The sequence below is a fragment of the Lontra canadensis genome, unplaced genomic scaffold, assembly GCF_010015895.1.
Source record: "Lontra canadensis isolate GAN:19392208 unplaced genomic scaffold, GSC_riverotter_1.0 scaffold1, whole genome shotgun sequence".
NCBI lineage: Eukaryota > Metazoa > Chordata > Mammalia > Carnivora > Mustelidae > Lontra > Lontra canadensis.
In genome coordinates this window covers 25,350,282-25,378,165 of record NW_022630995.1, presented here as the reverse complement: position 1 = coordinate 25,378,165, position 27,884 = coordinate 25,350,282, and the positions used below count along the sequence as shown (strand labels likewise).

At 44.9% G+C, this 27,884-nt stretch overlaps 1 protein-coding gene across 3 annotated transcripts in view; it reads right to left on the bottom strand.

Annotated features, from left to right (window-relative positions):
• Positions 1-27,884, bottom strand: part of LNX1 (ligand of numb-protein X 1) — a 175,209-nt gene that overhangs the window by 8,373 nt on the left and 138,952 nt on the right. For all 3 annotated transcript variants that reach the window (XM_032851522.1, XM_032851513.1, XM_032851532.1), the window contains 5 exons: positions 22,765-22,967; positions 20,080-20,451; positions 8,728-8,862; positions 2,183-2,360; positions 366-609 (listed from right to left, as the gene is read on the bottom strand). In XM_032851522.1, coding sequence (XP_032707413.1) covers positions 366-609; positions 2,183-2,360; positions 8,728-8,862; positions 20,080-20,451; positions 22,765-22,967 — 1,132 coding nt within the window. The remainder of the gene's footprint in view (positions 1-365; positions 610-2,182; positions 2,361-8,727; positions 8,863-20,079; positions 20,452-22,764; positions 22,968-27,884) is intronic.

Sequence of the window (27,884 nt, the reverse complement as noted above, 5' to 3'; positions counted from 1 at the left end):
CCACTAGCAAATTAGGGAAAGGTAATCCTTCCCCGGTGGGTTCCAGAAGGCTGGATTCTAGCTTTCTCTCCCTGTCCATTGAGCTCTCTCTGCTGCATGACACAACCATACAGGCCAGCTCCAAGGTCCTCAACCTGAGTGCATCACGAAGCTTCCATGTCTAGGCTTTCACTCTGCCCTGGGCTTTCTGCATGAATTTTCAGTTACAGAAGAGAAGACAGAATTATTTCAAATAGTCTTACAATCCAACCTGGGGTTCATGAAGATGCTAGTGCCAGGAATCAGCCCAAGAGAATAAAAGAGTGCTCTAAGAAATATTATTGTTTCCTCCCATACATCTCCAAGCAGGTCACGTTGGGACTCACCGTGGTAATTCCAGCCACATGACCCAGGAGGGGGACCAGTCTCTGGCGGGCGCCATGTTATGGTTGGAGTCCAGAGCTGCTGGGCTGCTGCAGGCTTCCTGGGGCTCACTTTCCTGGGGCTCACGTTCTTTGACTTCCAAAGCTTTAAGAACCACCAAGGAGGATGTGCTTTTCAGTAATGCAACTGCCTCGCTCCGGCTGACTTCTGTTAGTTCGATCCCGTTCACATTTAACAAAATGTCACCTAGCGGCCAAACAAGCAGAAGCCATCCTTAGTGAGAGTGCAAACAGGAACTTCCGTAAAAGTGCCAAGGGGCAGAGACGGAGCGGGATGTGGAAAAGTGAGCAGGGCAAGGGGTTTGTCATTAGCCTCCCGCACTGACATGAGGCCAAGTTCTTGGATAGCAAATGATTAGCAGGTGCATGTTTCAAGGTAAGTTTTGTTTGGAGGTTTCTAAAGCATACCCATTAGTGTTTGGCTCTTGCCTTTAAAAAAAAAAAAAGGAAAGCAGGAAGATAAATTAGCCTCATTTACTATTTAATCAAAGAAAACCTATTTCTTCATGTCTTGTTTCCTGTTTTCAGCACAAAGGGAGGGCATTTGGCAAAAACTCCCAGTGCCTGCATGGATCCTGGCATATAGTAGTTAACCAAGAAATAGGGATTGCATGAGTGATTAAGAGACTACCCCTGAAAGTGGCTGGCAGAGGAGTCTGTAGCAGTTAAGAAAAATGAGCTGGAACTACACCCTTGAAGAAGGAAAAAGGAGTTAACATTGTGGTTCACTGCGAAGATGGTACTCCCACCATTGGGCAAGCACGTACTTTGTGCAAGGCCATCTCCACACATCCTACTACCCAATCCTCTGCTTGCATTCTCTCACAAACAAGTCACTTCTTGGTGACCCTCATCCTTCCCCACCCAGGTGCTGGGGTGAAAAGGAAGAACAAGACAGTCACAAACACATACCTCTCCTACCTCCAATTTCTATTCTCTTATCTCTCTCCTGATCTTCTGCCTCCACTGAATATCCTGTTTTTCACACAGAATAGCCATAGCAGGAGTGAAAAGATAGGAAGAGACATACGGGAAAGGCTTGGAGTCCTGCCTGACCCCAGAAGATGCACTGTTAGGTTGGCCAAAGAAATCCCTCCCCATGCTACCCCTCCCCGCCCCGTGGCTCCTCATGCCGAGCAACTGTACTTTGGAAACTTCACATTCCTCTCTTGTATCTGAGCCCTTACATGCCAGAGCTGCTCAACCATCTGAACTAACCCTTCATGGAAATTGACAGTATCATTAAGGACATATATGTGACATCCCCTTCCTTCATTCAGAGTAGCCCAGGACACATAAGATTAATGGAACCTTCTTACCAGTGGGAAAGGACCTAGCATGGTACTTTCACTGAACAGTCATTGACTCAAACTCTATGAAAGCATTTCTCTCATCCAACCCATACACTGGAACAATTCATGAAGAGGTTCCTCTCAGGACCAATCCTGCCAAGAACCACTTAGAAAGAATGGAACCAAATTATGCTATTTAGTTAAACTGTAGAGTTTCCCCATTACTTGGCATATTTGCAGGTACTTGCCTTATTAGCAAGCCAAGCGGCCCACACCAACCCACACAAACTAAGGGGTGAAACCCAGTCTAGCCGCTATACTCAAACCAGTCATGGTCAGTGGGTAACAGAGGTCCTGGGCAGCTCAGCCTCTCATCCTCTCCTTAATTCTGGGAGCAGTGACCTAATCCAGCGAGCTGCTAACTCATTTTAACACCCCGCTGCCCCAGTACCTGAAGTGTCCTTTTACCTGTTTTTATTCTTCCATCTCTGCTTATGACTCCCCCGGGCTCAACACTGATGACGTAGATAGGCAAATCCCATTCCCTATGTGACGCCCCGCCTGCCACGGTCATGCCGAGAGATTCGCTGGGGTATTTTCGGACACTTACCACCTTCTCGTGGCAAGTGACCACAGGATGGAGGGGCTAAAGGCACAGACAGAAAAACAAACATAGCACATTGGCTCACAAGAGGGCTTGCGTTTTCTACATACAAAAACTACCTAAGTCGGATAAATATATGATAATAGTCCTTGCAGAGAGAACCCTCACTTTGCCTCCCACCCTCAGCAGAGCGGCATTATCCCAAATTCTATAGGCTGATTCCGAGAAACTTTACATTTCAAATGGGAATGGAAAAAATGGAAAAGGAACAGGTTGGAGATCACTGGAGAAACAGTAAACACGCAAAGTGAACTGCACCCCAAATTTTTCAGGTGACTCATTTATTCTTGATAGTAGTATCATAAAAGTCTTGTCATTTGTATCAGGATTTTTTTCTAAGTTAAAAAAAAAAAGTAACCAGGGGTGCCTGGGTGGCTCAGTGGGTTGAGCCTCTGCTGTCGGCTCAGGTCATGATCTCAGGGTCCTGGAATCGAGCCCCGCATCGGGCTCTCTGCTCAGCAGGGAGCCTGCTTCCTCCTCTCTCTCTGCCTACCTCTCTGCCTATTTGTGATCTTTGTGTCAAATAAATAAAGTCTTTAAGAAAAAAAAAGTAACCATATTTTAATTAAATAGTCTCAGTTTAATTTAGGTGGGAAGTCAATTATAGAACTCCCTAAAGAAAAATAATGGATTTTGTAGATGTTCCACTCTAAAACACACTCTACTAACTGGATTCCCTCCAATTAGCATCTTCCCTCTTACTTCAGCATTTCTTTTTTTTTTTTTTTTAAAGATTTTATTTATTTATTTGACAGAGCTCACAAGTAGGCAGAGAGGCAGGCAGAGAGTGAGAGGAGGAAGCAGGCTCACCGCTGAGCAGGGAGCCCGATGTGGGGCTCGATCCCAGGACCCCGGGATCATGACCTGAGCTGAAAGCAGAGGCTTTAACCAACTGAGCCACCCAGGCGCCCCTTACTTCAGCATTTCTAAGTAATATGCAGTTCTACCCTTTGGTTTTATTACATAAAAATATAGTATACACATTGTATAGCATATACTGAGGACCAACTTTTGAAAAGCAAGTAAGAGAACTCTGATTTTGGGCCAACAGCTTTAAATGAAAAACAGTCAAAGCTACTCACAGTATTATCTTGAAGCAATAAGACAGTCAAGGGCACTGTTTATCAATGAATACAGATCAACATATAATTTTCTAAAAATGTATTCTCCCTGCTTGTGCAGTGACCTCGGGGTATAAGTGGGAACATGCACTGCAAATAAATACTTGTAACACTTGATCAGACCTCAGAAAAGTCTATAGCTCAAAACACAGCTTACAGTTGTATCTAAAGAAAGAAAATTAAATCAAAATCAGGGTACAAAACAAAGTGTAAGTATACTACCTTTTGTTTTAAAAGAGGGAGGAGAATTTGTATTAATATTTGCATTTTCATGAAGACACTCTGGAAATAAGAAAGTGCCTTTATGGGCATGGAGGTGGGGACCAGACAGATCAAGCATGATAATTAAACTTCTGTAAAGTTGATGGTTAACATCATAGACAACTATTGCCTACACGCACAAGAGTCCATTTTTAATACTTCATTATGAAGACAAGCCTAGGTTTTTTGTTCATTTATATCTCATGATTTTCTATGGTATCAAAGTACCCATGCCTGTTTTAATGGCCTTACTGTATCCAGTAATAGCCTGTTACTATTATATCCCTAGCACCGGACACAGCATTTAGCACATTAAGGATGGTAACTCTGTCAAATAAATAGATGGTTAAATTACAAGTTGCCACAAATTGTTTTTGGTAGTAACGGAATACTGAATCAGGAATTGCAAAATATTATGGCTAAGGCCAATGTTACAATTAGTACTTGTAAGGTCTCCATTGTATGTCTCTGTAAACCCCAGAACCTCGAAGAGACTCTTTATCAGAAGTGAATTATAAACTGAAATGGGATCTTCTTCAGTGCAAAGTTTCCAAATAAGACAAATAAGTAACAGTATAAACACAGTGGGCCTAGCACTCCAGAGTCATTCTGGAGGCACTCTCCAGGTCCATTCTCAGTATGTGATTGTTTTCTTCCACAGAGCAGTTATATCCGGCAGGTCTCCGCCCATAATCACAGACGTAGCTCAGAAGAGCCCTACTTGAAGATGCAGCCAGGTCTGAAATGCCCCCAATGCCGGGCAAAGTTCTAAACTAGGGACCCCTACTGGCTGTTCTGTCCCTCCGGCTCATTCCTGGGGATGTTCATAAAACATGTACTCCTGATCCTCACAAAGAAGGGTTTTGTTTTCTTCCATTATTTCCACATGGAAGCCAGGGATATTGGAGGGGTAGCTCCCAAGGTGATGTCTAAAACACAGTAGGGTAATTCTCTGGAAAACAAGGACACCTTTTCCCATTAAAAAATATATGTGTACACACACACACACACACACACGCACACACACATGCACACGCGCATGCACACATGGTCTATTGCAATCTTGAGCAGCTGTCTAGTACTTCTTCACGTGGCTCTGTCCTATCCCCCAGCTGATGACCATTTTGGTTGTTTATACGTCTTCTGCAAAATTAAACAGTGTCACTGTGAACATCCTTAGACACATATCTCGTGCACTTGAGTAAATATTTCTTTGGGCTAATGTCCTCAAAGTACAACTGCTAAATCAAAGGGCCTGGGCATTTTACATTTCGATACATATGAAATAGTTTGATCACGTATAATCTCACCAATACCTTGTGAACATGCTGATTTCCCACATCTGCCAATATTGGGTTTTATCAATATTTATAATATTTGTCCAGAGGAAGATTCCAATAATTCAACTGGCTTTCTAGGTAGTAAGTTTAAACACGCGTTATTGTTATTCGGATCTCTAACAGTAATATCATTGGAGATCGTATAATACCATCACCACTCAATGCTCCCCCAGCTTCATTTACGAAGTGGGGGAGAATGCCCACGTAGGGCACTCCTGTGACCAAAGAAACACCTTTGATCTGAGAATATTTTGTTTAAAAAAATGTGTCAGTGGGGCGCCTGGGTGGCTCAGTGGGTTAAGCCTCTGCCTTCATCTCAGGTCATGATCTCAGTGTCCTGGGATCGAGCCCCACATCAGGCTCTCTGCTCAGCAGGGAGCCTGTTTTCCCCTCTCTCTCTGCCTGCCTTTATGCCTACTTGTGATCTCTGTCAAATAAATAAATAAAATCTTAAAAAGAAGACCAAAAAACCCCCAAAAATCTGTTTTAAAAAAATGTATCAGTAAATTCATCTGAAAGTAGCAAAATCACATATCTTATGAAATATTCCAGAAATGGCTTCTCACCCACTACACCAGTTAATAAAAATGTATCTCTAATTATTTTGTTATGAGTAAATATTCCTTGAATAATGTGCAATTTGGCAACATATTCCTTGAGGAAAGGGAAAGAAATATTCATTATCTACTTAAATGTGTCCAGACAGAAAAACTGAGACTCAACATTAAAATGAAACTGATCAGTGAACCCCAGCTGGCCGGGGCGGGGGGGGGGGGGGGGGGGGGGGGGGGGGAGGTGGGATTGGCAACTGAAACCCCAGATATCTATCTAAATCTGTGATCTCCCACCACACTACTCTACTTTGGGAGGTCATGTTTTAACACGTGATAAAAATTAACCTATCAATTTTCAGACAACTGTCAGAAAAACACATGAAAGGACCGGTTCCTCAATTTTCCAGGAACAGTTTATCTCATTGACTACAGAACTCAACTCAAACCCAATTCTGCCAAATAAAATACATGACAAATAAGACTCGGAGGCTGAAACCTACGTGACCTGGCTGCACAGATTGGTTAGTTCTGAATGTGAGTTCCTGGAGAGCGGAGCCTTCTTGCACACTTGTTCAGGGCTTTACCCAGCAGCCTTGCTGTGCTGACCAAGGAGAGGTTTCAAGCACCTGAGGGATCCACACAAAAGACTGGGCTCCCCAAATGGGAAACATGTCCTTTGTCTTGTGTTTCTGACAGCTGTCTGCCTTCCCCACCAGAGAAACCCATTTTAGCAATGGAAAGCCCAAGTACCACCCTTCCCACGCTGAGTGGCCTGACTCTGGTCAGAAAGAAAATTAAATACGAAAGAGATCTTCTTTTCCATCTGGGTTTTCTCCCAAGCCCCCTTCCCTCCTTCGGAGAGCTCAGGATGTTCCCTAATGTTCAAAAACACAATTTAGTATGAACTAATTCAAGTGGATTCAAAAACATCATGGACACCAGTCTTCTTATCACTTAGCTATAAAAATACATACTTCATATAATATTGGGATTTTTAAAATAAAACCTTTTAGACTCATTTTTTAAAAACGTATAAAGATGAACATAATGACCTATCCTTGTGCCTTATAACCCAGCATCAGAAATACAGTTTCCATTCTAGTTGAGGTCTCCCTGGGATTTCTCTCTGGTCACTTACCCTTTCCTCGCCCACAGAGGTAGCCACACACCTACATTTGATGCCTGCTTGTCTTTAACTTTTCAGTTGGCTACAAACTTTTCTGTCTCACAAGTCTTGGTTTGCCTTCTTTGGTATTTCTCTGACTCATTTAAGCTAGTCCTACTTTCAAAAAGCCATATTGTTTCCTAGATAAAACAAAGCTTAGTAGGATCATAAAAACCTAAATCATCAAAGAGCCACATGTCTTCATTTTATTTTAAATAGGCCCTGTGTGTGTGTGTGTGTGTGTGTGTGTGTGTGTGTGGGCATCTCAGAAGGCAGACAGAACCATAAGTTAAAAAGAAAATGTTACAATTTCCCACCAGGCCAGTTTGTTCTGTATGTTTTCCAGGAATTAGATACATGACAGAGCCTGCAGCAAAACTTTGAACAGCTCATTCTGGCTGTTTTGCATGATTCGTGGTGGTTAGGTGGAAGGGATTGTAGACCCACAGTGCTGATGGAAGCCTCATGCTTAGTGGTTTAATGAGCTAGAATACAATATGGTCTAGTTAATCCAACTATAATTAGTTAATTAATTAGATTAAGCTAATAAACTAGTTTTCCATTAATAAATACCATTAGTTTAATTTAAACACACTAATGGTATTTACTAGTCAAAGACACCTGGGAGTCCTTATCCATAAAATGTTTTAGTAGGAGTTGCCTGCTCTGTCTAGCTTGCTTACTGTAAATAAGCCTGAAATGTATGGATTTATGGGACATGGCTGGCTAGCACGCTGGGGAAAGGGGTGGAGGTGTGGCCTTGTAGGCTGTGTCATTAACAGCATGTTTCAAAATCAAGATTTTGAGTCTTGTTTCTGCATCCATGACTCAAAAACCCAAACTTGGGAGTTATTCCAAACTGAAACTCAGCCTGATGTGTTCTGATTGTTACAATAGGCATTCCTTAATCCCTCTTGCAAGATGAATGAGCTACCTATAGTTTTTTCTTTCTTTCTTTCTTTCTTTCTTTCTTTTTTTTTTTTTTTTTAGTTATAAGTGATTTAATGGAATCAGATCTTAGGAGAACTGGCTAGAAACTCATTGCCATCAAAATAGGATGCCAATCAAGGCTTTGGGACTCTGATTTTGGGCTAAGCAAGGTCTGTGTTGCCTTACATAGCCATCCAATGGAGAGATTATGGCATTGCCTCTAATAGAGGACAAAGACCGAAGTACAAACTGGGCGAAGTCACCTCACTGAAAGAGGAGCTGCAAATTGCCGGCCTGAAGATACATTCAATCTATAGACGCATTCTGCTTAATCCACATCATTTGATGTTATTTCTGAATTTAAGTGCTGTAAGATAGGGCATCTGTTTTCTGATATGCCCCATTCCCCACCACTCCCTAATGTTACATGAACTTGAAGTGTTTATATTATCTTCCTGGGTTCTTCTGCAAAAACAAACATACTAAAGTTAGCAGAGGAATTAGCTTAATTTTTAATTAAAATAATTTAATTTTATGAAATATAATATGCAATTATAATAAATAATTTGATTTTTAATAAAATACTTTAATCTTCAGGCAGACTGGGAACTTCAAAAGTCAAAAGCCAAGCAAATCCCGTTTCATTTCAAAATGAATGAAAACGGTCCTTAAGTAAAATGACTGTTGGAAAAACATGACATCTATTTGGCTTTGACTTGAAACTATGTCTCCCTGTGAAGTCTGCAGGATCAGGTTTCAAAACTCTCCTGCACCTTCTTCCCTCTTGCTTGGATGGGAGACACCTGTTATCTCACCAGGTCCCGAGGATGGGACTTTAGGCTTTCTGTTTTACAGGACAAGTCAAACAGTGTTCAAGTGACGAAGTCCAGAGGTTACACTTAGAAATGGTAAAGTGTGCAGCCTTCCCAAGAAATCGCTTCTTTCAGGAGGAACAGACACACCCCAGCTGGGGCTCACCTTGGGAATGCTGCTCCTGTCCCCTGGCCCTGGGGACTGGCTTCTGTTGCTATTCCAGCCAGCATCCTGAATGATGTCAGGACTCTGCAGCCGAACCTGGCGGGACACGACGAGGTGGACACGCCTTTCACTGGCCTGGGAGAGGAGACACAGACATTAGCTACTCTTAGAGCTTCCAGCCAACACGTCCGGCACCAGGGGCTTACCAAGATGCGAGCTGGAGTCTACTTTTACGGGAAAAAAGTGGTGTCTAGTATTTCTCACAGCAGTCCCCGTTTCGTAATTTGGCAAGAACATGAGAATTATTTCCTGTATCTTTACATCAGGGAGTGAAACCCATTTCAAGGGGAAAAACTAGGAAATGTTTGACTTAGGCAACAGACCTCATCAAACATTGTTATTTTTAAGGCATGGCTCATGGTGCGCAAGCCACATCTGAAGGACTTTTCAGATAGTACAGAGCATACAGTGTAAAGTCTAAAACCCAGACCAAAGGCAAATAGTATAGAAAAAGGACTAGAGTTGTGGCCGCCACTCTACCACCACCAAAAGAGAAATCCTGAATCTACAGTGCTAGACACGTAGGCATGGGGAAGGATGAACACTTGAGAGATACAGGGATGACGTCATAGGTTCCAATACAGCCTGATTCAAGGCCTTTGCCTTGAACCTTTATTTTTTTGTGACCATCACCAATTCTGACTTCTCTTCCTTTCTGCTATATACATTGACGCTTGCACAGAACATTCCAAACAGCAAATATATTGCTTACTAGGGAGGTCCACTCCACACCATAAATTTACAAATTGGCTTTCTGCCACAGACGAATGTCATGTCTGTTTGAGAGCATTTCTCATTTTTCCAGAACTGCTGACTACTGAAGCAGACAGAGGAGACCTTAGCCCTGTGAAATGTACATCAACCAAGCTCCCTGATGGCCCAGAGTTGATTAGAAAGGTCCCCAAGAAAGACTCGATCTGGGGACAAGGTGGAGAAGAGAGGAGTAAGTTTCTATGGTTCCTCTCTTAATCCCACCCCCTGACCTCTCACCCCAGCAGCTGAGATGGTCATTGACCTGCCTGCCTTTCTTCCTTTATAGGTCTGGCTATCAGACCACGGAAAAATCAGGTCATGAAGGATGACCTTGTTTTTAAAATCTTAAGCAATCAGAGCTGCACCAATGAAATCAGATCCCCACGGCTGTCCAACAATAGCCAGCCCAAACCTTCACGGATTTGCATGCTAATATTAGCAAACATTTCTTTTCAGAGCTTTCTTGAAACTTAGGGTTCATGAACTGGGTAGCCATAAATCAGATGACATTTTAAAAACAACCTCTAAGGAGCATTAAGAGTGTCTGTTGGTGGGTGGTGGGCTAGTCAAGTGGACTTGTCTCTGTCCCTCTGTAATCACAAAAATCCTACTGAACAGGGCCCAAAAAGCAAGTTCTAGTCCTTCACTCATGTTCCTTCACGTAAAGCCCAGTCACCCCTTCTGCTGGTCTACCGGATGGTCATTTACATACCTTCCCTTGGCTGTTCGCCTATCTTGAATTCCTTAGTGCCTCTTATCACCCACAGAGCTTGCAAAGGACAAAAATGACAGGCTCAGGAAACAATAATGAAGCAAGTGGACATGAAGAACTATGCTATGAGCCAACGAAACTCAATTCTTAGAGCAGTATTTCGTAATAATGTTTTTTTCTTTATACTGTAAGCCTTACTTATCCTAATGAGGTTATCGCTGGGAACTTTCTTGAAAAAAAAAAAAAAAATGACTAAGAGATAAGTGGCAAACACTCCAGTCAAAACTCCCAACTCCTGAGCCCAAATGTGCTCCTTATCTTCAGGGAAACTCCAATGTTTTGAAGGATCTCAGCAGGGGGTTTGTCTCTGGCCTGAGTAGTTACCCCATTCACTTGGCTCAGAGGCCATCATGTGACCTAGGCCCCTCATAAGAACTGAGGAAAATCTGAGACTTACACATCCAATCGGCTTGCCAGACAAAATTCAGAATGCCACGGAGCAGCTTGCGAGAGTTGTTTAATTCACATTTTCAAACACAAATTTCTCACCGGATTTTCAGATGCCGACTTTGGTAGTAAGTTGTTGGCAGGATCAATGCTCCAGTAAATAACCCTGGATCAGTTTCCTTGGAAATGAGTTCTCCTCAAGGCTGGGTCTGTGGCTCGTAACCAACCACCTTACTCTGAGGGAACTGCTCCGGGGGAGACTCTGTGGGATTCACTTTCTTTCCTGGTGTTTGAAGTTGTCTGATGGAAAACAGGCTAATGTGTTTGTACTGGCTTTAGCCCTCGGGAGCAGCTTGATTCAGTGTTGGGCAACAGCCCTTCGCATCAGCAAGCCTGTCCTTTCTTGGCTGTGAATCTGGTGTGAGAAGGGGTTGAGGGGGAGACAAACTTCTCTATGGCATGCCCCATCGTATATGCCAGGAAGATGGGCGCAGTGGAGCCGTCAGCTTCAACACCACACCCGGAGGAAGAGCCTGCTACAAGACAGGGGTAGGACAGCCTCTCCCTTGCGTCTCTTGGAATGCTGGATTTGGGCCAAAGGAGTATTAAACAACTGGGGCTATCTTGAGTAGCAGACAAGGGCTAGAGGACAATCTTTTTTGGGTAAAATTTCCTCTCTTCTCTCTCCCTTAAACATCCTCAATTTTCGAGGCAAACTCTGGACGTGGTCGTTACCAGATTCACAGGCTGACTGCTGTACCTGCTTCGCCTTCCTCTTCCAAGAGCCCAAGCGTTAAATTCCCTCCCTCCTTTCTGTAGGTTAAGGGAAGCACTTCTGCTGGCCTTCGTGTTCTCCCCTGGGGACCTTAGCTTACTGGGAGTGGTTCTGTCCCCACAGCTGACATGGGCTGACTGGGCCAGGCACTGCACGAGGATCCCTATGGACACAGCTCTTGTCCTCTGTTTGTCCTACTTCAGGGACTGTCAGGAGCCGTGGAAGAGATATGCACTATGCATGGTAATGGTCTCCAGGGTGGAACCAAGTACTTCCAGCCAAGGAAATAGGAAAAAATCTAATTATTCAGACAAAACCAAAGGGTGAAAACTGAGTAGCATTGACCATGATAAGGCTTGTCTTTTGGGGGGATGATGTCGGGACTATTTTTCTCTGTTCTTTTGAGAGGTGACTCAAGACAGCCAATAATATTTATATGACGGCACTAAGCAGAGGCCTCATCTATTTGTAGCCCATTTAAAAAGAACAAAATCCCACCTCTCGTAACTGGAAGGAGGAGTCTGAAAGCGCTACGCTGACGCCTTGCGAAGCAAGCGTCCTGGGGCGGTCACGGTCACGTTCAGCCCGAGAATGGCTCTTCTCCCTACAAAAGCCACTGTGGCTAATAACAGGTCAAGATTCCACACAGATCAGAAACTTCACAGAGCAGAGAAATGGAAAACAAAGATGCCACCGCATAAGGCAGGAGACGCATTTTGCAGAGCTGTACACTGGAACAGAGGGCCTCTTTCTACTATCCTAGCACTGCGTGGGGACATGCGATGGCGAACTAGGGAAGACCAAGAGGTGACAATGCACCTGTACTTGAAGGTGTGACCTTCCCACTGAGCCCAGGGCTCCACCTCTCCACCGTGAAAGAGGACTGAGTCAAACCACATGCATTATAGCATTTGCTGCTTTAAAAACATATATACCTATATGTTTAAATAAAACGGGTTTTAACATCCTAAACCTGAAACAGGAAAATTCCAAGCTGGTAGGCATCCAGACTATTGCTCAGAGCAGGGAGACCATAAACACACAACCCTTCTAACACCAGTATGGGTCCACAGGCAACCCACGTTTGACTGGGAGGCCTCATTACAAAGACATCTGAGAACTACAGTTGCATTTACAATAACATCAACTTGTCTTTCCTTAGCGTTCCGCCAACAAAGGTTTTAGTGAGCATTTCTTTAAAAATTCATCCTGCATCTACACTCCCTACTCATTTATTTTCCCAGGATCCCGGAGTCAGACAGTCTAGCTTTGATTTTCAATGTATAGTCGTAGGGACTTTTTTTCCCCTATACTGTTCAGGGTTGCCCATCTTAGCTTCTCTCCCATCATCCACTCAAGTATCTTTGTCAGTTCATCTATCTTGAGCTCACAATGCCCTGGGGAATTGGGGACCACTGGTTCCACATCATTAAAAAGCCACATATATGGAAGAGATGTCAGATATCATCTAATCCAATATTCTCTCTATAACCCATGCTTCAGTTTCCCTGCAAAATCCTTGCCATGTTGTCACATGGCTCATGCTTCCGTGCCTCTGATGACCGTGAACTCACTATGTCCCAAGGCATTGTGGGCCATTCTTTGCACTAATTAGAAAGTTTGTCCTTAGGCAGAGCTAAATGTGCCGTTTTCTTACTTGCCCATTGGCTCCAGTCATACCCTCTTGGGAAGCCCCAAATCAATTTCCATGGGACAATCTTATGTGAAGATAAGGCTCACTGTTCTCCATTAGCTCTTCTCCTTTCCAGGTCAACTATTTCTACTTTCTTTAATATTTCACGTGTTTTCAAGTCATCTCAAAAGCTTGATAAACTCTGGACTCCCTCTAATAAAGTTGAGCAGGGTATGTGTGTGTAGGATTGGACCCAATACAGAGGAGTCTCTTTGCTAATGGACCAGCTGTACCCAAGACCTCAGTGATGGGGTTCCCATCTTGCCATGTCATACGTTCATAGGGGATAAGCTCTGTGAAGCCAAGAGCTCCATAGATGTCAGTCTTCATTATTAATGTTTAATTAAAAGATGACAGGGAGGCTCCCAGGACCTCACTTAGGGACACTTTTACATCAGCACAGACTAGCTCTGGGATCATGCATGGCGCATAGACCCTGCATGGCCATACGGACCACAGGAGGCATCAAAACCATCACCGGGTGATAGACTAGAAAAATACCAAAGTCATCAGTCATTTGTTGACCTGGCACCATACTACACAATGAGGCTCAGAGAGTCCTTGCCCTATCCTTCTCTTCCAGCGAGCAAGGGAAATTGAGAAAAATACCTTTCACTGAGCCAAAACTTGGGGGAAACAGAACCCCAGAACAAGCTAATGGTGCATTGTAAGCAGAAAGTTTCTAGAAAATGAGCTTGGCGCAGGCAAACCTGGGGTACACTGATCTGGTCACCGTTGAAACATTAGTTCCCAGCATAGCACCTGGCACATTCTTAAAAGAATTCGAGAATATCGCCTGCCGTAGAGACAGCAGCTACTTCAGCAAGTGAAGAGCAGCCAGAGACCGGCCAAGGGAAAAGGAAACTCAGGAGGCTTTGAGGAAAAGTGGTGAATTGGACCTTAGGATTTGATCAGGGTAGGAAAAGATCAGAGACAGAAATCTGGGCTACTTTCCCTCTTGCCTGTAGCTTCATACTCATCCTTCTGTTCCCAGAAGCACTTTATTTATTTATTTATTTATTTATTTGACAGACAGATCACAAGTAGGCAGAGAGGCAGGCAGAGAGAGAAGGAAGCAGGCTCCCTGCTGAGCAGAGAGCCCGATGCGGGGCTCGATCCCAGGACCCTGGGATCATGACCTGAGCCGAAGGCAGAGGCTTTAACCCACTGAGCCACCCAGGCGCCCAAGAAGCACATCTTTTAAGGGCTAAGATGTTAATGATGACAATTTGATGTACACAGGGTCACACAGAGGTCAATGACAAGGTCAAAATAAGAATTTAGTTCTGGAATTCTCTTGGCTGCTGATTGCCAAGTTATCAGAATGATCCAAGTCCTTTGCCTCAAACATCGTTTCTTTTAGGGTATCTATAAGCTACTCTCGTGGTTGATTCTCGTCCGTGGTGTTTAAAAAAAAAAAATGCATGCGCAGGGATATTTTGAGTTGGAGGAAAGGCAGCAAAGCCTCAAGATTCCTTAATATTAAAAAAAAATAGATTCCTGAATATTTGCCATGTGGAACTGTGCATGGAATTCACTCACAAATTTTGAAGCCAAAAAGCTGTACAATTTACCAAGCCAGCTTTATCACGAGTGCGTGAAATGTAGAGCCCTGTATAAAAATCACCTAGACTTTAAGAATTCAGCTCAAGCAGACGGTTTTTACATTCATGTATTCTTTAGCCTTTGTATTAAATTTATTACGATGCCATGTTAAGAAAATGGGTTTACATGGGAATTTGACTCTGTATTAGCAGCACTGATATGTAAAAAGCACATTGATCTATCAGGTCTTGTTTCACTGGCCGTTCTTACTGGCTCCAAGGGACCAAAGTTCTGTCTTTTTTTCAGTTGTGCAGAACTCGAAAGCTGGAATCATGTACTCAGAACACATGTAGGTAATACGAGTCGTTCATTATTTACTTTCTGGCTCTGTCTAGAGGCTGCTCACGTCCTTTTGAAAAGTTTGAAGGCCTGGTTGCGGTTGTTCTTTGATAAAATAACTTCTCATTTAAATATTAATTCATGCAAAGGAAACACAAATTCATACCTATGTAAGTATTAATGAAAACCTACAGGTTATCATCCCCTCTACAAACGACTTTGGTTTTTTTTTGTTTTAAGCTTCTGCCTCAAGTCTGGGAGTTGCCTAGGAAAAAAAAGGCACAGGAAGGAGACTCAAATTTGAAATCCGAAATTACTTTCTTCATTTCTTAATTGTCTGTATTTGAACTCCCAAATACATTTGAACTCATAGACCCAGAATTGCAGACATAGGAGAGCATCTCAGAATAGTTATAGTTTTGTCAGCATAAATCATTCCCACACTGGTAAGTGGGCAGAGATGCAATCTTTTTTTTTTTTTTATTTAATTGTCAGAGAGAGAGAGAGAGAGAGAGTGGCAGGTAGATCGAGAAGCAGGCTCCCCAGTGAGCAAGGAGCCCAACACAGGGCTCAATCCCTGGACCCAGGGATCATGACCTGAGCCAAAGGCAGATGATTAACCCCTGAGCCACCTAGGTGTCTCTCCGACAAGGATTCTAGACACGGTGGTCAAAAAATTGAGAAATTAGGGGCACCTGGGTGGCTCAGTGGGTTGAGCCTCTGCCTTTGGCTCAGGTCATAATCCTAGAGTCCTGGGATCCAGTCCTGCGTGGGGCTCTCTGCTCAGCGGGGAGCCTGCTTCTCCCTCTCCCTCTCTCTGCCTGCCTCTCTGCCTGCTTGTTATCTCTCTCTGTCAAATGAATAAATAAAATCTTTAAAAAAATTAAGAAATTGACAATGGAGAAAAATAAAGTTGTGCCAAGTTTATTAGAGTCAATTGCTCTATATTTGAAGCTTCTGTCTCCTTAGGCTTTTCCTCCTAAAGGAGTCCGACTCACTCCTGCTATGATACCCGGGACTGCTGAGTAAGTGGGGGTTAGGACTCTACATATGTAAATTGGTCAAATTTAAAACAGTTGTGGCTTCTCTGTAATAACTTTTCCCTGAAATAATGGAGAAAAAGGCAAAAGTGTGGTACTGTGGGAGAAAATATGCCCAGAAGGGCATGTTGTCTGGGAATTTCTTTCTAAGGCAAGTATGATTCATGGAGGAGATACACGAAGGCCGGGCAGCCAAGGATTGGATGGTAACTTGAGTCTCCACGTTTGAAGGGTATTAAGTTTAATTCCCCCAGCCTGGTGTGTGTTATAAGTATCACATAAATAAAATCCACTCTTGAGATTGCTTAACTGGATTTTCCCAGCACTCTACTTTTTCCACTTCTTTTCCAACAAGCTTTGCCCAAGCCTTTAAAAGAATTTTTTGTTTCCCTTTTCCCCTGCTTCTAAAGCACGTTGGCTTTGTTTAAGAAGCAGAAGACTCTTAGGAAGTCCCGCTGTTAGGCAAGATTTTACTTCATAAATTTACTTTCTCAGGGACGAAATTTTCCCTCTTCTGTTATTAATCTACAAAAGTAGAATGCCACATATAATCAAAATTTTTCCAAATGGCATGAGTAAGGGAGTTGTTCTTGTGCCTGTTGCGAAGTGAGTAGTTGGCAGGCTCTAGAACGTGAGCTTCACGGACTGACCTACAGAGGGAGTTGACAAATACAACATGAGAAAGAAAACTGATGATGGCCTCAAAGTCTAGTTCCAAAGTGGGGAGCAGGGGGGGCAATCATGTTTACAGTGCAGTTTGCTCATGACGAGAAAAGGATTCTGTTCCGTGGGTTCATGTTTCCATAAACGTTGTCTATTTTCTTTTCTCACCATTGACACACACAGGCTAAAATCACCTGCTAAATGCCGACTTCACGGCATCTGAGATCAGGGACAGGAATATATTCCAAGCTCCACAAGGCCGGGAACCATGTCAGTCTCGTTTACCTGTGTACTGCACACCTGTTGGCACCTAGAAGGCGCTCAACCAATAAGAACCAAACAAATTCGAGAGGAAAAGATGTAGAAATTCCATCTTGGGGACAAATGGCATGTGAAAGTAGAACTGGTGTTTGTTCTTTGGTAAATGATGTGATGAAAAATCCCTAAGAGATGGAATTCATGTATAAATGCTATCTTCTGTATATTGACATTTTTATAACTTGACTCAATGTATTCATTCAGCAAATATTTATCGAGTGTCCATTCTTGCCAGGCATTTCTCTAAGGTGCTTGAGATACAATACTCTACTGTATTATTCCACACTAGGCCAACTGGAAATAAAGTAATTAGTTGGCAGGAAAAAATAAAGCAAATTAAATAAAAGATATAGAGCTGCGGGGGGGTGCGAGAAGCTATTTTAAGTGGCGTTGTCAGTGAAAACCTCTCTGAGGTGAGAACTGAGGAGACTGGAAGGAAGCGTGGCAGTGAGAAAGACATTTGGAACGCTCTTCCAGTCAGAAGGATGTGAGAACATCAGCCTTGAGGTGAAAAAGGTCTTGTAATTCTTGAGAAGCAATAGCAAGAAGGTGGTGTGACTGAGCATGGGAAGGCAAGGGTAGGAATACTAGAAATCCTCTATTTTGCTTAAGAAATGAAGCTAGAAAGGTAACTAAAGCCCAAATTACACATGGCTCTGAAGGCTACTGTTAAGATTTGGAAATTTTACTCTGTCTTAGGAAGCATCAGGGAGCGGAACAGGAGTGACACAATGGGAATGACTTGGCAAATGGCCGTCTAACTGCCGTGCAGAGTGCAGAGGTAGAGAATCAGGGTAGAGGCCAGGAGGCCAGCTGGGAGGTCTCCCACAGAGCCCCAGGGCCGTCGGTAGCATGGCTGAGGGAGGCCGTGGAGGTAGTGAGAAATGGATTACAATGAGAGCATATTGAAGAGAGTAAGAAATTTGGCCCAAATCACTGGGCAAATGGCACCATTTCTAGAGACTGGAAAAGGCTGAGGAAAGAACAAGTTTGACAAGGAGGAAGCAGAAGTCAAGGATTTGGTTTTAGACATTAAATTTGAGATGCCTTTTAAATATCCACATGGAGATATCGAGTCGGCAGTTGGTCATGTAGGTGTGGTGCTCAGAGAAGAAGTTGAAGCTGGGCGTAAGGACTTGGAAATAGACTGCACAACTCCGGAGGGGAAGTGCCTCTTGTACCTCTGACCTTCTTTTCCACCTGCTCCACAGACTGTGGCCTCAGGGCCCGTTACGCAGTTAAACGTCCACCACATTCAGAATCACCCTGAAAGCAGGACACCACCAAGAGCCACAGCCCAGGGGCAAGATACCACATGTGCTTCCTATCCTGGGAGACAAAGGAAGTAGGGTAAGTCCCCTTGTACTCTTTACCTCAGGCTGTCCACCCGTAAAAGGACAGTATCCTACACTTCTAGGTTCTCCCTGAAGAGGAGGGAGAAGATACCGCACACGTGACAGTGAAGAGTTGTCCACACCTGGAAGAACTCTATGGCTGGAACCCAGGGCAGGGAGACTTGCCTGCGCTTAGGTGATCAGGTTCTAGAAAGCAGGCTCTGTGTTCTGACTATCATCCTCTGTGGAACTTGGTACGATTTCAGTCAACCACTGCTGACTTGCTGTCTTCTCTTGAAGCGTGAACACTTGAGTCACTGAGAGCAAGCTGATGCAACATGCCAGGTAATTCGCAAATGTTTCGTGAGATAAGGCCTCAAATCTGGCCCCTCTCCTATCAGCTCTCTGCCACTTTGAGAGAGATCTAGAAAATCATGTCACTCCCTTGGCCTTGAGGACACCCCACGGCCTTGAGGATAAAGTCTGAACTTAGCATGGCTCCTAAAACTCCATAGGATCTGGTCGTTCCCTCCCAATCTGGCGTTGTCTATGGCTGCTTTTTCTTAATATACACCAGGCTCCAGGTGTTAATGCTTTCCCTAACCAGCTTTCAGGGAAATGTTCTTTTGTGGCGTATCCCCTTAAAATGGCCCTCCCTGCCTTGTCTACCTAGAGAACTTCTACTGATTCCTCAAAGTCCCAGTCAAGATCTTCTCTGTAAAGAATTCCTAAGTCCATGCAAGCAAAAATCTCTCCTTCATTTGAAACAGCACTGTACTTAATTTCTCCATTAGAATGCTAACACACAATATGGCAATTACTTACAGAAAGTACATCCCCTGGACTAGATTGTGGACTCCTTTAGAAGAACTGAGAGGCCATCATCTCTGTGTTCTCTGTACCTGACACATGGTGAGGTGAGCCGCAGAAACTTAATACATCTTGGCTAAATGAAGTGAATAACAAAGACTGTCCTTCTAAGAATAAACACTAAATAATAATCACTAAACAGCAGAAAAACATGGTGATCCAGCCAAAGGCAACAAGATACATGCTAGGGCTTGATGATGCTATGCCAGTCAGGAATGTGAATTAATATGAACCAATGTCAGGCTATTGGGAACATAATTTGTATCCCTCTCTTTTTAGGGGCCTTGTCCTAGATTCATATTTGAGTTCCCACGGGCTTTCTGAGGAGGCTGAACTCAGCCATGGAGACGAAGCTTAGCCTTAGCCAATCCCATAGTGGTCTCTGTCCACAGGATTCCTGGAAGGTAGAGGGCACAGCTTCTTATGGGAGTTAACACATCTGGATGTCTAGGATATGTCCAGAATGCATCCGAATGACCCCTGGGTCTGCAAATAACACCCTGGGTATAGGCATGACACAGTCCTGTGGATCTTAAGTGATCTTAACCTGGTCAGGTTGCAGCATATAACCCTGAGGGTCTATAGGCCGTCAGATTGTATGGCAACATTTAGGGAATGTCCATGACCTTGAGACACATCATTTGCTTGAGTAATGCTCTTACCTGCCCCTTCAATTTTGGCTCCCGGAAAGGGAGCCACTGCATGTCACACATGGTAGTAACAGGGCCGGTAGGTCAGGGTAAGGTGCATCCCACTCATGCCGCAGTTTCTAGCCAGGATCTTGGCAATGACCCGGGACTCACCTGGATCAGCTGAGCTGCGCTTTCTGGGCTGCCGTACCGAAGGTCGTGTCCGTTGATGGCTAACACGCGATCGTTCTCTTCCAGCTGACCGTGTCGGTCTGCCACACCACCGTTCAACACGTTGAAGATGAAAACCCCAGGCTCATCCACCCTGCGCACCAGTTTTATTCCAAGCTGCTCCTCGGGGCTGCTTTTGTTGAGAATCACGTGGAAACTGTCATCGCGGGGCCCGTAGGCGTCCAGTGCCTGTCCGCCGCTCCTGCTTTGGAACTTCTGCTCCCGCAGCACAGTGAGACGCAGCACCTGGCACGGCTGCCGCAGGAGGCGCAGTGCGTAGTTGTGAGGCACGTTGCTGATGTCCATCCCGTTGACCTGGATGGGGCGGGGGGTGGGGGGCATCAGATGCTAGAGCGGATCAGCCAGCTCCGCCCGCCACAACCCTTCCCAGAAGGTCTAAGCCCACAGCATCAGCGGCACCATTCCTTAAACACTGCTCTGGTCTGTCACCTCCTCTGTCCCCATCTCCAGGTAACCCCACCTCCCGACATTCCTTCTAGCCTTGCTTTCCTTTTGTTACCCGCACTGCCCTTGCAGCTCTCCCCGTGGATGCCGTCTCTCTTCAACCTGTTCCTGTATAGGCTCCCAGATTTATTTCCACAGTCCCAGCCCCCACTCCTGGTGCTTGCCAAAATCAGTGTTCAGCAGAAGGGGGAGTGTGGGGGGTGGGCGGGGAGTAGAAAAAAAGGAAGAAAAGGTAGGAAAAGGCAAAAGAAGAAAATGTCCCATTTAAGTTCACATGATTGCATTAAACTGCTGTTGAGATTAAGATGAGCTGACAGCATCCTTCCAATAGTCCCCAGATGAGTCTTACTCCCTGGGTCATCCATCCCGCAATTTCCAGGGCCCAGTACAGGGCGCGTGCACGTGCATGTGCGTGAGCGTGCATGTGTGTGGTTTTCAAGGCAATTGCTGCCTCTGACATCTTTTGCCCATGGTCTCAACAAAGGGAAAAAAAATTTCTGCATAGTTTCAAACAAACTGGTGTGAATGAGTTTCTAGGCTCTCTGACTGCAAGGCTGGATCCCTTTAGCCTACTTAAAGGTCCTCAAGCTCAGCGCGCTCATTTGTGCCTCATTAATTATCTGCGGAGCTGATGCTGCAGGGGGCTTTCTGGTTTTCATTACCCAGCCGGGAGGCTAGAGCCCCTAGTGACAGTCACTGCTTTGCAAGAAAGCGATTTCACAGCAACGCCATGCTCTGCTCAGGGTCGAAGGACAGGGGCTCAGTAGAGGAGAGACAATCTGCTTGGATTTCTATGGTTGGGTAGGATTTCTTGTACCTGTACTTGCAGCCAATTGCTAAATGTGGCTCAGGGTGAAATTTTAAGAGGTCTTCCTGCAGCCCACCATCCTGGGCTTTTGCTGCCTGCCAAGGAAGGATGGAGGCTCTGATGCACAGAGCAGCTCACCGCCCTTTTCCACACCCAGGGGAGCTCACAGCCCTCGTCCTGCTCTGTCACTGATCCTTGCGTCTGGTTTCTCCCATCGCACCCAGGCCAGGAGAAGGCCAAGGGTGTCTGCTAGACTGTCCTAGCAGCCCTTTGCCTGTAAGGGCCACTTGAAGGCCCAATCAAAATGGCTTGTTATGCAACCCTCCTGGGTGGGACAGCTCCTTCCCTCTGGAGGGGAAGCCACGCAGAGTGTCACTGAGGCCACCGCGGACACTCTCTGGAGGTCAACAGGCCCTGCCTTATACTCCACCTCGGAGGCCAGTGGGAGTTTCAGGATGGTTAGGACAACTGCTTTAAATTCTTTCTCCTCTTATTCCAAAAAAAGAAGAATTTCTTTGTCAGAGAAACAGCATATGATGCGTCAGGAGCCGGCCCCTCAACCACTTAGAAGGAACAGGATGAAGCTCTCTTCTGGGCATCAGACAGGGAACATAGGGCCAGGGAGGGATTTCTTGTCACTCTTGTCACATGTCTGACTTCTGTCTGATCAAAAATTCTCCCTTCCTCCTTTCTCTTCTCCTCAAAATTCTGCCCAAATGTCCTTCTTCACACCCAAGCCTCAGAGGACAGAAATGCCCAAGGCGTGCTGTTCCACCAACCTGCCTGCCCCGTTATGTCCGTGGCTTGGTGGGAAGAACTTAGGATTACTTCTTGGTTTTTCTCACGGAGGGCCCTTAAGCCACTGGACGTTTACTATGGAGGGGTTTGTGAATTGGGCTGACTAGGTAAAATACAGAATGTTCCATTAATCTGCTCTAAAAACAACATAAGAAGATCTATGCTCTGGTTTTCTATTATTTTATGTTATTGTTACTTAAAGTAGAAGGAGGGGGTAGAAAGAAGGAGAGAGGAAGAGAAGAGGGAGGAGGAGAGAGGAGAGCAGGGACAGGAGCTGGAGGGGAGATGAGAAAGGAGGGAAGGACAGACAAAATGATACTGAGACAGAAATACTCTTCTACAGAAAGAGGGAGAGGCCAGAAGAACAAGACAGACAGAAGGGGCAAAGACCTATCTCAATTAAATCACAGGTCTCTGACGAAGAGTCCTCCCACCGTAGTAACTATGGAAAGGGACCGCTTCACATTTATTTAGCATTTCCACCATCCATCCACTGACTGGCTCTGAAGGGGTTTTTATTAAGCCCGTTTTCATGGCCCCACAGCGACGGCATCTACCTTTAGGATGATATCTCCTGGCAGTAGCCGGCCATCCCTGGCAATCACTCCATCACGGTAAATGTGCTGGATAATGATGTGGACCAGCGGGGTTTCGTTGCCTCCCACAAGTCTAATGGAGAGGCTTTCGTTAGGATCCACTCGATTGATCTTGACGCTAGTAATTTCACCATCTGGAATCAGGTGATACAACCTTGGAAAGACTAAAATGGACAAAGACAGTGTTTATTTAAGACACCCACCCAACGGACATTTCCAGCCATTCTTCTTCTTGCCAAACTTTGACTTCAGCCAAACCAAACTATTCATTGTTCCGTGTACATGTTTTCCATTTTCCTGCCTCTGGGCCAGCATCAGTTTCTCTGCCTGGAATGTTTTTCATTCTAGGCCTAGACCCAATTTTTCCTTCAAGACTTGCATGAAATGATCCCTTTCAATTAAACTCTACCCTGATTCCTCTCTCTCCCTGCTCTGTCTAAACATCTCAATCCCCACCCCCCCCCCCCCCCCCCCAAACTTCCATTGCTCCCAGCACTGAGCCTTTCATTATCATCCACGTTCACTTCTGGACTCTGAGATCTTTGAGGACATCATTTCTGACGGTCCTGTGGCTGTGTGCACAGATCACAAGTGTCGGGTCAGCCCAAGCCTCCTGAGGGTAGAGCAGTGAAGGAGTACAAAGGGTCGTTATAGAAGAGACTACAGTTTCGGCACCTACTTATTGAGAACAAAATAGAACAAACCTGCCCTTCAAACTTCTCAGGCCATTTTGAAGATTTCTCCCTGGAAGTCCCTGCTTTTTCAGGCTTAGGGAATTCCCAGGCCTCTCTCTCAGACACTTGTCAATAAAGGGAAGTCACACAGCCTGCTTGGTGACCAAGGAGAGGTGGTGGCTTCCAGAAGCTTCTCCCTGATCTGGCCGCATTGCTAACTTCAGAGCTCACAGGAGATCCGGGGGTCTAGGTGGGTGTCTCAGACTTTACCTTTTAACTGGAGACTCTTCTTTGCACATGAACTCTTTCACGGGTCCCTTCCCCACCAGCCCCTACCCTACCCCTGTGCCCACATGCAGAAGAGCTTCCTTAGTTGTGCGGTTTGATAGCGACAGGGACTGTTGAGTGGCTTTCTGTTACACGCGAGGTGGTTTGAGCTTAGAGTGGGGAAGTGACAGGATTGGCTGGGGTCGCAAAGTAAGACTGCTCTCAGGGCCAGTCACAGTCTGGGACTCCAGGTGACCTGCCATCCTATCACCTTCCTCGGGTTTCTCTGAAACCAGGGATTCACAAAAGTCCCACAGGAGACTTGTCCTAGACACCTATAAGCCAGCAATGCTGGCTGGAGCCATCCTCTGCCTCAGTCTGAGTAGAAGTGTGCAGAAGGGACGCCATGACAGGCCAGGCAAGCTACACCTAGTTTGATGGCAACAGCAGCTCCCACCCCCTTCCCTTGCTTGAGTGTGGATGTGGAGGTGGAGATGCTTTTGTCTCCTGTAGCTGCTGACAGCTGCCTTTGCCCTAAGATTCTCTCTTCATTAAGTCATCTGGGAAGAGGAAAACTGCAGGTCTGGCTCTGCCTAACACGCTCTGTTTTCAAAACCCATGACCTTAGTCCATTTTCCCTAATGAAGTATGAGTTCATTAAGAATGGCTCAACTCTCCAGGAACAATACAGAAAGAATTAAAATTACTTCAAAGTATTGCAGAACATGATAAACAAAGCAATTTAGCAGCCAGAGGAAGCCCGAGCCTTTGCAAATGTGGGTCCTTAACCTCCACTGGGATGTAATTTAACGTAAGCGATTGGCTTTGCTGTAAGGCTGTGGGCAGCAGCCTTAATCTGTCAGTTCCTGGTGCGAACAGCACTTGGGTGATTGAGTTCAATTAATGTTTAAACTGCTTTGATTGCTTTAAGTAGGCGTTACCATAAGCATTTGTTGGAACAGGTCCCATGACAGGGAATGGTGACTTAAAAAAAAATCACTTTGAACAAAGAAAGATTTAGATATAATCAAAGCTGCTGGTTCTTGCTCTCCTCCCTCTGCCTGTCTACCCCCTCCCCCACCAACAGATTTACAATAACCATCCTCCCAAACCAAAGCTACTCAGGGCATTTGATTTGAGAGTCTGAAAGGACACACCCAGTTGCATTGGTATGCAATGTTAACTAGAACCATGCCAAAGAGACCATAGTGACCTTGAAGAGTTAAATTTTGGGGGTGCTTTGGGGGCTCTGTCAGTTGGGCAGCCCACTTTTGATTTGGGTTGAGGTTGTGATCTCAGGGTTGTGGGATGGAGCCCTGAGGCAGGCTCTGTGCTCAGCAGGGAGTCTCCTTGGGATTCTCTTTCTTCCTCTCCCTCTTCCCCAGTGCACCACACACACACACACACACACACACATACACACACACTCTCTCTCTCTCTCAGATAAATAAATAAATCTAAAAAACTTTTTTTTTTTTTTTTTTTTAGCTTCCAAACTTGCACTGGTCTGGAATAAAACATAGTTGTTCAATATTGTGTCCTCACGGAAGGACTAAGGATAAGATCTTATTTACTGAGTGTTTGTTACGTGCCAGGCATTGAGCTAGCCAGTTGCATGTGTATTTTTGGGGTTTAGTTCTTAAAACAACCCTATGAAGTAGATTCTTATTATCCCTGCTTCTTAGAGGACAGAATGCTAGAGCTCAGAGAAGTTAAGTAACCTGGCCAGGGTCACACAGCCAATCAACAGTGGAGCCTCTTTATCCTTGTAAAAAGGATAGATAAACTATGCCATGGGAGTTCATGGGACCAACCACAGGCTGCTGAAGTAATGAGACTTGGCCATTTTTGAAAGCTTCGTTGCCTCGCAAATCCTGAAAAGACCATCATGACCAGCCTTGCCAGGTCTTAACACCTCACCCCATTCTGGAGTCACAGCTTCCTGGAGCAACTGAAGAAATCCATTCTCTCCCACTCTAAGCCACCTGCACACCTAACACAGCGGCCATCTTTCTGGAACATAGCATGGATCCTGCAGTAACACTCCACAAAACCCTGAGTCAAGACTCCCAGATGCCGTCCAGGACCCTTCTAATCTAGCCTTAGCCTCATCTCCCATTACTTTCTAACAGAGTCAAGATCCCAGTGCCCCCCCAGGTCATAAACCACCCCACAGACACGGGTTACACTGCCTGCTGGGAAGTGATGCTCCTTTCCCTGGGGCTGCCACTGCCATTTATTTATAGCTCACTCTTCATGGTATTTTATCCTCCTTTAGTCATGAATGAGCCTCTTGAAGCCAGGAACTGGATTTGATCATCTTTATATAAAATTATAAAGCCTAGGCGAGTAATTTCCATACAGTCATCTCTTACTAAAAAGGTTTCTGGAAGAAACAGGCAAATAAATCTTATGCAGGCAAAAGCAAACTTTACATGGAGGAGAATTCAGGACCCTTTCATAAGAGGGAGGACTGGCAGAAAGAAAGTTGTAATCCCATGTTCACGGCACATTTAGGGAACAACTGTACCTACCAGATATGATGCTCCACCTTGAGGATATAGACTCACAAAAGAACCTCTGCTCTTACAGAGGCAGTGACAGTGAAAAGTGACACCTGCTATAATAAAGATGCAGGGGCTTCGAGAGCACAAAGGTAAGAGGACTGAGGGAGTCAGGGAGGGCTTCTAGGAGGAGGCCAAACCTATGCGGCTCCTGGAAGGAGGAATGAGAATGGCAGCTGAAGGGGTGTGGGAGTGAAAGTTGAACAACAGCCTGGAAGGGAGAGAGACAGAGAGACAGTATTCACAGGACTGTAATGAGCTCAGAGTGGTGAGGGCATGTAGTGTGTGTATGCATGAGCAGAGAAGAGCGGTGACAAGTAAGCAAGGGGGATTTTCTAGGACTGCTCCTGGAGTCTCTGAAGGCATGATAAAGACAGTGCTTTGGGATCTACCTCTCAAATCCCTAGGAGGGGAGGGCGCTTAACCCAGTGGTTACCAGAGTGGGCTCTGGAGCTGGAAAACCTGAGCTAAATTCCTAGGTCTGTCATGTTCTAGCTGGGTGACTTTGGCCGAGTTACTCTCTGGGTCCCCTTTTTTCAGCTATAAAATGAAAATCATCATCATCCCTATCCCTTAGCATTGTGACATCCAAATGGCTTAGGACAAAAACCACCTGGAACACAAGAAAGCTCCATTTTTTCTAAAGCTATTGTTACTGCTCTGAAGTTCTAACATAAGATAAAAAGATGGAGATGTAGTGAAAAGAAGGGGTCTGTGTACCCCAATGTTCATAGCGGCAATGTCCACAGTCACCAAATTGTGGAAAGAGCTGAGATGCCCTTCAACAGATGAATGAATAAATATGTGGTCTATATACACAATGGAATATTACACAGCCATCAGAAAGGATGAATATCCAACTTTTGCATCAACATGGATGGGACTGGAAGAGATTATGCTGAGTGAAATAAGTCAAGCAGAGAAAGTCAATTATCATATGATTTCACTTACTTGTGGAACATAAGGAACAACATGGAGGACATTAGGAGAAGGAAAGGGGAAGTGGGGGGGGAACTGGAGCGGGACACGTAGCATGAGAGTCTGTGGACTCTGAGGGTTTTGGAGGGGAGGGGGATGGGGGGATGGATGATCCTGGTGGTGGGTATTAAGGAGGGCACGGATTGCATGGAGCACTGATGTTATACGTAAACAATGAATCATGGAACACTACATGAAAAACTAACAATGTACTGTATGGTGACTAACATAACACAATTAAAAAAAAAAAGGTATTTCCCAGCTGCATTTATAAACACATAAGATCTAAGATCCAACAGAGCCCAGATTCTAGAGCCATATTACTGGAATTCAAAGTAGGGCAAGGTAATTTGGGGCAAAGCTAAGTAATCTCCCTGGGCCTCGATGTTCTTATCTGTAAAAGAGGGATAATAATAGTAGCCACTTCATAGGTTCATTGTGAGCATTAAATAAGTTAATGCATGAGAAGCACACTCAGAACCACACATTACGCATAGTCGTATGAAGAAATACTTACATAGCATTTACTGCATGCCAGCCATGTTCTAAACGCTTTTCACTTAATTATTATCATCTCTTATTGTGTTAAGCTAGCACC